This window comes from Cololabis saira, chromosome 11 (assembly GCF_033807715.1).
Source record: "Cololabis saira isolate AMF1-May2022 chromosome 11, fColSai1.1, whole genome shotgun sequence".
Taxonomy (NCBI): domain Eukaryota; kingdom Metazoa; phylum Chordata; class Actinopteri; order Beloniformes; family Belonidae; genus Cololabis; species Cololabis saira.
In genome coordinates, this window is record NC_084597.1 from 40,905,880 (window position 1) to 40,918,641 (window position 12,762).

The window sequence follows — 12,762 nt, forward strand, 5'->3', positions numbered from 1 at the left end:
TTTTGCTGCAGATGGACAAACAAGGCTGAATATGTACATATGAACTCTGTATATAACTGGGGGATTATAACGTTCAAAGTAGGAACTTGGTGAGCAGAGCTGTGTGATGGATTCTGCAGCTCAGAATGGTAGAAAGTTGCTCTGTTATGGTTTTATTTTTTATAAGTTGTAAATCTCTGTCATAGAGAAAATGTTATCAGATTTCTATCCAGAAGTTGATAATTGAAGAGATGGTTAGATTGGGAGTGCATTTGAAAGCTATCTCGACTAGATAAACGGTTTAATTTGAATCTATTAGATGAGTGTTTTTTCCAAGATTCTCTTCTGAATCTTTAAAGTCACTCTTTTTATTCTGAATTTGTAAAAACGGCCTGGTAATATCTTGACTAAAACTGCTGCTATGCCATTTTTACATTTTCCACTTCAGATTTGGCAGCAGTTGGACATGGGTTGTGCTTGAGCAGTTTTAAAACTAAAGCTGTTTGTACAGTATGCGTGTTTCCATTCACACATGGTGTTGGTCATCTGAAGGTCTTGAACAGTATTCCTCATCATAGGCGTTTGGTTTGCAGTGCAAGCATTTGTGCTACGTTCCAGTCATAGCCACAGTGGCGTACGTGCCAGTCGGCCCGGCCACTGTAGGCCACATGTCTCTGTTCTGTTTGAGCAGCTGTTTCTCCTCACTTGGCAGTAAGAAGGGGCTTCTGAATGACAGTATTTACATGCTCAATTTTTCTTTTCAAGTTTGTGTGAAGAAGTTGTCACTTTTTGTATGATGGTAAATGATCTCAGTCAACGACAAAGGCATCAGATGGTTTTTAATTCTGTCTTTTTAAATGTGGGTGTTTTTTGCTGACAGGAGGGGCGCTGACAATGATTATAAAATGAGCAGTTTTTTCTCCAAATGAAAGGGTTTGTGGGGGTGGGGAGTTGTGAAGGGATCTCCTTTGTTCTGCTTTAAATGGAATATTACACATCTGGGCAATAGAAACCAAATTCAAAAGACAGAAACTAGCCACATTTGCATTTAAAAATACAAAATGTAAACAAATTGCTTACATTTCTTTGAAACCAAACTGTAATCAATGACCATGTGCTTGTCTTTGTAGACATGAGGACGTGCCGTGTAAACGAGTTCAGTTGTGGAGCAGGCACCACCCAGTGTATCCCCATCTCTTGGAAATGTGATGGAGAGAAGGACTGTGACAGTGGAGAGGATGAGGTCAACTGTGGTAGGTGGAAGTCTTGTTAATGCACATTTGTTTCCAAACTTTACTTGTAGTATAATATGTGAGTAAACATGGTTTGGATCAGCAATTTCCTGAATGAATTACTCCCTTTTTCCAAAAATAGGCCCAACTTAATTATTTCCCTCACATGACCCAGCAATTCAAGTCCTATTGGTCGTCCATTTACTGTTTTTGTACTAGTGATGGGTGATATAACCTTTAAATCCTTACGATTCATTGAACAGCTTACTTTGATAACGATTTGAGCAATTTTATTTTTGCCTTCACGGACCATTAATAAACTATTTGCAGTAAATATTCACTGCACCATAATATAGTCTGCAATTAAAGTTAGTGTGTGTGTGTGTGTGTGTGTGTGTGTGTGTGTGTGTGTGTGTGAGGAGGGGCGGTATTGCAAGATTACCCCTTTTGGGCCGTTTCCACTGAGTGGTATGGTATTTTGTGTGTTTCTCATTATAAATCGAACCATAACGTGCCATTTTTGGGACCCGTTTTTTGTAGGGCCATGGAAAAATGGTATGGTAAGGTCAGAGCTTACTGGCGTTACACGATACAATCCAGCGACAAAAGCAAGCGTGAAACCAGCACGGGAGTTTGAAAACACTCTTCGCTGCCCGCTATCTTCTCTCAAATATAGGAAGTACCAAAAGCCAAGCATAACAAAAACAAGCTGCTGGATGACCTCTGCTGCTGTTATTAGCGTCTCTATGGTATCTTCACTTTTGCTGTCATTGCACTACCATGACATCACGCTAGGCATTTGGTCTACAACCTGCATGGGCCGTGGCGGTCCTACTTGCTGTGGAAACGCTCACCTGAATTGATTGGACCACTGTAAACCGGACCAAACCGCTCAGTGGAAATGGGCCTTTATATGCTTACTAGGGCTGGGCGATATGGACCAAAAGTCATATCTCGATATTTTCTAGCTAAATGGCGATACTCGATATATTTCGATATTTTTTCTGTGCCATAATTGGGGTTTCCCCCAAAGCATTATAGCATAGCATCTCTGTTAGCTTCATTTTTTTCTGAGGCAAACCCTTAAAAAAACAGTCAGTTTTAATACAAAGCCTCGTGCCAAATGTCACACAGGTTCCTTTATTAACAGAGGTCTGCAAAATATCAAAATGTATAAAACAAATGAAATGAAATAAAAATAAACTGCCTGCATATATAGAATAAAAATGCTTCTTGAATAAAATAAAACAAATATCCCTTTCCTGCATAACAATTCAATTAAAATACACTGTGCAATTAATACAATGTAGACAGTAACAGGCAGACTTTTCCACTGAGGTTGACAGTTGTGCAAATAACAAAACATTTGTGCAAATCTCAAATAAAACATTCAAGTTAATTTGTCACAAAATAAGTTATATCAAAAACTTTTTTTTTACAAATCGATATAAACGATATTGTCTCGTACCATATCGCGTTTGAAAATATATCGATATATATTAAAATCTCGATATATCACCCAGCCCTAAAGCTTACAAATAAACTATTTGCCACTTATTGGAACTTTTGAGCAACTGAAACACAAGCACACGCTTAAAATACTACATTTACAATTAAGCTGTCATCATACCTACATTTAAATACCTATTTTCACCTGTACACGTCTGCCTCTCCTGATATGCTTTCTGTCTTTTTCATTGACCAACAGTCAAACTTTCAGCTTTCATCTTAATAGTTAGCAATGCCAGTGGTAATCATTAAGCTGGGCCCTAACTGATCCACTATGGAAATCAGCTTTGTGTGCTGCAAATTTGATTTGGCTTAGATTGGAGTACTGATTCAATAGTTGGTGTGTGTTTTGCCCAACCCCAAGAGTTGTGCTAGCAGGAATTCACCCTGTGTTTTTGAAGTTCAGAGTATTTGTCCAAAGTGATTTTATAGTTGCCAACATTTGAAGTGGATCATATCATTTCATCTGAGGCCACGTTTACATGTAGCCGGGTATTTACAAAAACGGATATTTCCCCCTCTACGTTTTCAAAAATATCCTCGTTTATACGAACCTACATGAAAACGCTGTTAAGGTGCTATGAGCATCGAAACCTGCAGGGGGCAGTACGGAGCGCGTCGCCGCGTACCCTACGCCGTAGGTTCTGCGTTGGTGTAACGCGGAACCATAAATCAGCCTTGACTGCCAGTTGCTTCCAAGACTGAACGAGAGTCTTTCGTTTGGAGTGACAGAGAAGTGGAGTTACTTTTTAAGTGTGACTTTAGAATATAAAATACAAGAAAATATTGACGGTGGCCAAACAAATTTGTAAACACAGGTCGCACAGATTATGCTGGTGACGTTCTGAGCCTAAATCTCCGTTTTCCTCCGTTTAGACACAAACGTGAAAACAGTTTTTGAAAATCTCCACTTTGGCCGGAGTTTTCAGAAATGATCGTTTGATCGGGCTTTGAGCTCCGTTTTCGTGTAAACAAACGGCCAAAACACATGAAAACGCCTCCGTTTTTGCTCCGTGTAAACGGGGCCTGAGTTGACCTAAAGACAAGTTTTTTTGTTTCTGATCATCTTGACACCAGGTGCTCCACTGCACCTTCCTGTAGTTGTTGCACACTGAGGACTCCAGTCCATGTGCTCTTTGGTGCATTGACACTGATCAGTGATGCTTCTCACATGAAGTAATCGGGTTACCCTGACCTCTGCTGCTGATCCAGCAAGTCTCATAATAAAAGTAAGAGGCTAAGTGCAACTTAATGTTATAAATCAGCTATTAAAAGTTGCTTGGTTTAATCCAGGGAATGTAAATTGGCACTTATGCACAAATAAAAATTGGTCAGGGTATATGATCTGAACCTTGTAGAATGAAAGTCTTGTGCAACTAAGATTTTTACAGCGTTTGTGGTGTTCTCACATGCTTACCCTCCTGTATTCCAGGTAACGTCACTTGTGCCCTCAACGAGTTCACATGTGCCAGTGGACGCTGCATTTCCCAAAACTTTGTGTGCAATGGCGAGGATGACTGTGGTGACGCCTCAGATGAGGTGGACTGTGCTCCATCCTCCTGTGGGCCCAGTGAGTTCCAGTGCGGGAACTCGTCTTGTATTCCAGCCAGCTGGGTGTGTGATGACGACGTTGACTGCCAGGTTAGACAAATGTCAAAGGAAATGCTGTACATTAACAGCACAGCTGAATGACACGCCTTCAGTTCAGTTTGGTTAAGCCCCCATATTTTCATAAGTTTAAGTGTGTGCATTATTTGGCTGTGTTAACTGCGCTGACATGTTTTAATGTTTACACCTATGTGATAAAATGCCATTTTCAAGGGGGGGGGGGGGGGGGGGGTTGTGACTGTTTGCTTCATACCCAAGTCTGCTTGTTTTAAAGAGCAGCAAACCCACAGTCTACACATTCTTGCACTTGTTTTGCTCCTACATGACTCAGTGACTTTTAAAGATGATGAAAATGTGAGAAACTTCTTTCTGCTCTGCCCTTTTTTTTAATCCCATTCTGAGCTAATTTGCTAGTTCTGATTTTTAAATTGATCAATCATATGTGATGCAAATGCCTGCAGCTTAGTCTTAAGGTCCATGTTGCCCACATCAGTTGTCATACATGCAAATCTAATGGAAAAACTGTTGATAAACCAGGCATCTATTTAAATAATCACATTTCAATATATCTTTGGTTTTTAAAGTACCTTTAGAGTACCTTAGAGTGGGAACTAACTATGAAATCAACTTTTCGGGTGAAACTTAAACATTTTTGTCAAATATTTATCCGTCTCCTGTAAAGGATCAGTCGGATGAGTCTCCTTTTCGTTGTGGCCGTCACCCGACGCCCCCAGCCAAGTGTTTGCCCAGTGAAATGCAGTGCGGCTCAGGAGAATGTATTCACAAAAAGTGGAGGTGTGATGGAGATCCAGATTGCAAGGACGGCAGTGACGAAGCCAATTGTCGTATGTACATACCAGCTGCTACTTGTTTTTTCTTATCCACCTTTTTTTTTTTTTTTTTAAACTACAAAAGTATATTTGTGGTAATATAAGCAGATTTTACCTTAATTTTTTTTTCTCCAAATCTTTTTCTTGTCTATTCATTCAATTCTGTTTTTTATACTCTATAGTGCCAAATCATGACTAATATCATATCAAGGCACTTCAATAATACAGTTTAACTCATTCCAAATGAGTCCAGTTAATAACAAAATTGTCTTAAGGGAACAACATACTTGGATTAAGTGTGTAATGACCAATAGATGTTAATATCTTAGCGTTGTTGATGTAAACCAGTTAAGTTTGGATATATCTGTTGATTCTAAATTAACCTGTAAATGTATCCAAGTCTTTGACATGCATTTGATAAACTATTTCAACAGGAAAATTGCTGCCTTTTAATTTAATGATGAATGTGCTAACAGCACTAACTAATTCTGTAAATGAGCTGTATATGCATCTCCTTGCCAGCTGTACGTACTTGTGGACCAGAGCAGTTCAAATGTGATGACGGAAACTGCATCATGGCCAGCAGACAGTGTAACGGCCACAGAGACTGCGCAGACGGATCAGATGAAGTCAACTGCAGAAACTGTATGTTGTCTGTTTGTGTGTGTGTACGTGGTGTTCATACTGTATAATAATAAAAAAAAAATATGTTGCATGTTGGCAAAATATGTATCTGCAGTGACTCAATGCATCGGGCCAGAGAAGTTCAAGTGTCGGAGCGGGGAATGCATTGAGATGAGCAAAGTGTGCAACAAGGCCCGAGACTGTCCCGATTGGAGCGATGAACCAATAAAGGAATGCAGTGAGTTTTGAGTTATAAATACACTTTTGCTAATATCAAGGAATGTGCATTTAATGCAATTTCTCTACAGTGAGATTCCAGAGTGGGGTTGAGTCTGTGACAAATGGTTAATTTTTTTTCTTCAGTTTTCTTAGTTTCATTTGTGATAATTTAGTTGCGTTGGATGACTGAAGTGAACTGATCAGGTGATTTCAAGCATTTCATAAACATTGGAGAATTTGGTGCTTGGTACTTAAGTATTTAGGTCTCAACTGAATGCTTAATTAGAGCTGCATGTGGGGGCGGGGTTGTTTTTTTTTTCTTTTTATATACACACACACAGTGGGGCAAAAAAGTATTTGGTCAGCCACCAATTGAGCAAATTCCCCCACTTAAAAAGATGAGGCCTGTAATTTTTTTATTATCTCATATATATATATATATATATATATATATATATATATATATATATATATATATATATATATATATATATGGGGCAAAAAGTGTGTATCTATGCATAGATGTTGCATGAGGAGGGGAATCTAACAAATACTGGGACATAGACAATACAGCTTCAATCCTAAATGGGTACCTAATACAGTACCTTACATGGTAAATGTCTGGAGAAACTGGCTTCAACCTCAGTGTCCTTGAATAAATGCTTCAGAGTAGACGGTTTAATGAATGAAAGGAGTGAACATGCATTGGTGTGAGAGCTAATGTACAGTGACAGGACCAGCGAAATGAGTTAGGATTGTAGTTTGAAACAGGAAGAATGTTAAACAACCTGAATTTGCACTTTTAAAATGCTGGGTTGTGGGATAATACTAAAGGGACTTGTTCCCTTGTTAACTGCAATTTTCCCCGCTGTTGAATGTGCTGCAGATCTGAACGAGTGTCTCATGAACAACGGTGGCTGCTCTCATATCTGCAAAGACATGGTGATTGGCTTTGAGTGTGACTGCACACCTGGGCTCCAGCTCATTGATCACAAGACTTGCGGAGGTATGTGATCTTGTTATTCCTAGAAGAATCTGACTCCATGCTGCTGGGCTGAAATATGAAAACTACACATGTATCACACGTTTGGGAATAAGAGACTTTGAGTGAACTAATGTCAAGTTTAATCCAGTACCGGGGTTCCACATAAGAGAGCAGGGTAAATAAAAGTGCTGCCTGCTGAGCAAACAATACGCATCACCTTCCTGTGAAGTTTTTATGATGGAGTGACGGAAGCAAGATTGTTCAGTCATCAGAGGCCTTTTGCTTTCCTTGATAAGCTAATGTATTTGTTTCTCAAAAGAAAGGAAGTCTTGTGGAAAATAAAGCTTCATTCTTTTTTTTTTTTTTTTAGTTATTCCACACAGTATACAACAGTTATAGCTGAAGTGTAAAGATGCAAATGTATTCTGTATAACATTTAGACCAGAATGCAACACATTATTGTAAATGAACGCAGCTCAATTTATTGATCATCTATTAAGACTGTGATGAGCTCTTTCACTTAATTTACTTCTTGTCTGACTAGTATTTATTTCTTGTTTTGAAATGTGGCTCTGGAGCAGATTGTTTGGTCATTTTTCTTTAATGCCAGCTCTTGGAGTCTGATACTTTTCTTTGGCTAAAAAACCTGCAGGGTATCTACTTTCATGAAGCACTGATGTGGCAGTTTTATTACTGATCCAATCTTGGACTCGAATACTGCTGGGAATTTTGTTAAATATGTGTAGTTCCATCTGGACATAACCCCACTGCTTGCAGAGAGACATTTGATCTACTCCAGATGTACACTCGACAAACTGTTGGAAAAATTATTCAAGCCGGAGTCACAGGGTGCATTTTTACGCATTCTGGCAAAATATCAGCAAATACGGTTTTAACTGCCATCTCTGTTATGTCATACCATAATTTTTTAATTCAAAGCAAGGCATCATTTCAGGAAATTTTAGATGCATTTGTTTGGAGAACTCTTGTTGCAATGTCCAATTACACAAATTGTATCAGTTGTGCATCTTTATTTCTGCAAACAGACATCAATGAGTGTTTGAACCCTGGCATCTGCAGTCAGATCTGCATTAATCTGAAAGGAGGTTACAAGTGTGAATGCCACAACGGCTACCAGATGGATCCAACTACCGGCGTCTGCAAGGCTGTTGGTGAGTTGTTAGCAGACACTGGGCTTCATGAGACATAACACATGGTTTATCAGTGTTTTTTAAATACTAGGAACAAAAGAACATTTTCAAATGAAAGGAAAACTCTGTACATCATAATTAAAGGATAGTCCATGGGTGAATTAAGCTTATAAGAAACTGGTAACTGAAATGTTATTTTAATATTCCTTTAAAATGACAAATGCACATAAATGGAAGAATGGATCAGCAGATTTAAGTATGCAACAAATTGCTGTTTGGCATGTGCAGTATTCTGTGATGATAGTAATGTATCCTGGCAGGTGGTAATACTGTATTTAGAGCAATTGAGCTTCCTTCCATCATAGGTACAATGGGCTTAGGTCTAAATTGGAGAGAGTATCCAGGATTATGTTCTTGAGTTTGAAGTAGAAATTCAACACTAAATTTGCATTTCCAGCAGCAATTAATAATAGAGATAACACATAGTTAATGTTGCTGGTCTTGTATTCTAAGTGATTTATTACACATTCCAACCTCTACATCTTCCTTCTCCAAGCTTGATGGCTGTCTGACAGGCAACCTGTTCTCTCTCTTTGACCCATAAAATATGATTACAATGATAACTGAAGTAACATGCAAACTGGCAGCAAAAGAAACATGTTTCTTTTGCACCCTTGTCAAGATGGGCCCATTTTTTTTCTGTACTTGCCCTGAGGTGTAAAATATTTAATTAGATGGGCGGTAATAATAAATGTACCATTTCCTTTACCGACTGGCGAGCTCATGTATGTGCAGAATGTATGTGCCCTCTCTGTTGGAGAGAGCAGCAGCTGTCGGTTCAGCTAGGACTAGTCTGCTGAAATTCCACTGAAATTGAACGCCGATTGCATAACTAAAGCTGATTTGTGATGCAGCGTATAAACTTCCAACATCCCACTTTTACCCTTATGAACAGAAAAAGTAATCACTGCAGACTTGTCACAGTGGCTTCCAAACGCTCAGCAACTGATTCTTGATCAGAAGGCTGTCAATTATAGACTCCATTAGTCTCATCTTTTGATAGTAACTCTCAGTATTACTGAACACTCAGTCACAAATGGCTACTTCAAATTAAAATGTGTGGTTTTTAAATACAGGAAACAGGAAGTGAGATGACTTTCAGCTATTATCTGAATGATTCAGGACATTGTTATGGCATATTTTTGTCTGATCAAATGGTAAATTTCTGCATAAAGATGCAATTGTGCTATCCCCTTTTTTAAGGTAAGGAACCCTGCCTGATCTTCACCAACCGCCGAGATATTCGTCGTCTTGGGCTGGAGAGGAAAGAGTACACTCAGATTGTGGAGCAGCAGAGAAACACAGTGGCTCTTGATGCTGATTTTAACCAGCAGATGATTTTCTGGGCTGACCTGGGCCGGAAAGCTATATTTAGGTAAATGGCTCCAAAGTGGCCCCAAAAATGAATTTGTTTCAATTTACCTATCAGTAAGACCTGCCTCTCAAATCCAGATCTTCCAATGAGCTGATTATCAGATGCACAAGAACAGAGCTCATTGGAAGTTCCTCACAACTGTTTTATGAAGTTAATGCCAAAGATATGATTTAAAATGAGTCTGGAGGAATTGTAATTCTGATTGTAGATATTTCAAGAGGATGGGTGATGGAATGTATTTTTTTTTCCAAATATAAACACAAAGAGGCTAAGTGGTCTGCTTTGGATTAATCTGCCAACTACAGTAACTGTTTAGAAGATCGAGGATCTCTAGATTTGTTAATGGTAAATCAGGAACAATCATTTTACATCTCTTACCTAAAGTATTTTTACTGCCGTCATTATATAGCAATACACCCTTTGAATCAGATAAGTTGGTTAGCCAGCTGTAATGCTTGCTTAACCTAACCCTCACTACCCTGGATACTTGAGATAATGGACCACCAGACACAAGCTCTGTCATTATTTAAGTCCTGTTTGACAGGTGGTCCTTGTGTGTCAAAACTGTCTAAAAAAACTGTCTAAAATCTTGATGAGGTTTTGACCTAGTCAGTTTAAGACTGAAAACAATGCTGATTGTTCGAGTGGTTGGCAGTAACTAACAGTGCCGGACTTGAATTTATACACTGAACCCATTTTAAAATGGGGTACTTTAACTCTCTTTTGGAGTCCCGGTCTCTAAATATCATTCAAGGAAAAATCTGGCAAATTGTGATTCAGGTATTCCAGTTTCATTCAATCCAATTTACATGTTTTTTTTTTTTATGTTTTCATCCTCAGCACAGTCCTCGATAAGCGTGGGGATGTTGGGGCCCACAAGAAAGTGATAAATGTTCAAACTCCAGTTGGAATCGCAGTTGATTGGATCTATAAGAACGTGTACTGGTCTGATCTCGGCACCAAGACAATTTCTGTAACCAACTTTAATGGAACCAAGCAAAAAGTTCTGTTAAACAAAGGCCTCAAAGAACCTGCTTCCATTGCTGTGGATCCACTGTCTGGGTAGGTGGAAATATTGTTTTTGATGCCTGTTGCAAAGCCTGTTACCACAGTAACAGACTTTGAAGTAAACCTGGTTAAGAGCAAGTTTACTTCAACATACCTTGAGTTACTTTCTGTCTCCTCCTCTTCATGAAGCTGAAACGAGTTTAATATAATCAGACGCTCACATTTTTAGAGATGTCTAAAGGGTGGCATGTTGCATTTGTGTCAGGAAAGTATATTAAGGATCCAAACAGGTTTTAATGTGGTCAAAACCAACTGTGATTGGACACTTAACAGCCACATACAACATGCCACTTCCATTGTTCACTTAACCAAACATGATCAACTTTCCTACAGATCGTCCTGATTACCACACCTCATTCTATGTTTTTGTGTTTAAAATAAATATTTAAGTATCTTGTGTACCTCCCTTGTGGGTGTCATTGCTTTTGAGCCAGGCCGTGACAGTAGATAATGTTTTAAAATAACTAGAATCCTGTTCCCACTTGAGTAAAGAAACTTTCCTTTTAGGATTTACCCGTTTGTCTGGATGTATTGACTGCACATTTATTTCCCATTTAGGCTGCGATTTTATATTCTGATAATTTTTTTTTTATTCATTTTTTTTCCTCACTGTTCATCTAAAATGTTTTGGGGGTTTTTGTGTGACTAGAATAGAGCATGTCACATTGGGATTACTTGTCTGAAATATTTTATAGCCTAAAAAAACAATCATTAAATGTTTTATTTCATCTAAATATTCCATCGTTATGCAATTTTCTCCATCAACTCTTTTCCTTTGCTGCAACAGCTGTGTTGCACTTTTGTTTGAATATGTGCATGCATTCATTATGAAGTTGCACCTACTGTATATGTTCAGTTCCCACAGACTAAAATGAGAAGCTCACTTGCACTTACTATGCGTTGCCATGGTGAATCTCGGTATCGGTCTCTATTGATGATTGCTTTTTATAGTCGCGTTTACTTAAGTCAACACACTCAGGAGTTTATTGAACTGTGTGTGTGGTTGTTTTGTAGGTTTCTGTACTGGTCTGACTGGGGGGAACCAGCCAAGATTGAGAAGTCAGGCATGAACGGAGTGGAGAGACAAGTTCTGGTGGCAACCGACATCCAATGGCCAAATGGAATCACACTAGGTACAAATATGCACAGATGCATATTCACTCTTTAGCAATGGTTGTACTAGCATTGGTACTCAGCTTTTTAATGGCTGCTTCTTCAACTGACACCTCAATGTTGGCAGCAGCAAAAGGCATCCAATTACTTTCACTTAATTACAGAACTTTTTTTTTTACACTGAGGAAACTGTTTCTGTGTTGTATTCTACTCCAATACTCTTCATTTCAGAAGGAAGCGTGTACTCTCCAGCTCTTATTTGTCAAAAGAATTAAGAGATCAAATGTGTTTGTATGCTGTGATTTCTTTCATCACTTTTGTTTCATTACTTATTTGGACAAGTTGACATCTTTCATTGAAACGTTAAAACGTAAATTTATTTTTTTGTATTTTAATTTCTTTTTCTTCCAGATCTGATTAAAGGTAGATTGTACTGGGTCGATTCTAAGTTGCACATGCTCTGTAGTGTTGATCTGAACGGGGACAACAGGAAAAAAGTCCTACAATCTCCAGACTACCTGGCTCATCCCTTTGCTCTCACCGTTTTTGAGGTACTGCAGTTCACACTTTTTTTCTTTTAATTTAATTTTAAGAGGATCATATCTCTTAACCTTAAATAATCATGGAGATAATCTGTTCAAATCAAATTAATGAATAAAACTGAGTTTTTAGATTTTGTCCCTCGTAAAAGGATTTGCAAAATTGAGGAGTTAAGTGTAGCTAGACTGTTTTAATCTAAATGATATTTGTTCAAGTGTACATCCTCTATAAGTCTTTTTCTATGACAGGGAAACTTGGTACCGAAAAAATTAAACTTGACAGTGGATGACTATTTGTTTATAGAGACTGTAGGAAATGGTCAGAAGAGAAGTTAAGGTCCAACTCATTGTCTATAGTTCAGTGATGTAATGTATATCCCAGAGTCATCATAGTATTATAATTTCAGCTCTCAAATGTATTTCTTAGCAGAGTAATGTTGTGCAGAGATTCTGTGATTTCAATGTTGCGC

The 12,762-nt window shown here is 38.4% G+C and overlaps 1 protein-coding gene across 1 annotated transcript in view; it reads left to right on the forward strand.

Annotated features, from left to right (window-relative positions):
- Positions 1-12,762, forward strand: part of vldlr (very low density lipoprotein receptor) — a 55,116-nt gene that overhangs the window by 29,923 nt on the left and 12,431 nt on the right. Inside the window, exons 4-14 of the mRNA XM_061734522.1 lie at positions 1,110-1,232; positions 4,153-4,361; positions 5,011-5,173; positions 5,681-5,803; positions 5,898-6,020; positions 6,888-7,007; positions 8,033-8,158; positions 9,401-9,572; positions 10,413-10,634; positions 11,655-11,773; positions 12,165-12,304. Of these exons, the coding sequence (XP_061590506.1) occupies positions 1,110-1,232; positions 4,153-4,361; positions 5,011-5,173; positions 5,681-5,803; positions 5,898-6,020; positions 6,888-7,007; positions 8,033-8,158; positions 9,401-9,572; positions 10,413-10,634; positions 11,655-11,773; positions 12,165-12,304 (1,640 nt within the window). The remainder of the gene's footprint in view (positions 1-1,109; positions 1,233-4,152; positions 4,362-5,010; positions 5,174-5,680; positions 5,804-5,897; positions 6,021-6,887; positions 7,008-8,032; positions 8,159-9,400; positions 9,573-10,412; positions 10,635-11,654; positions 11,774-12,164; positions 12,305-12,762) is intronic.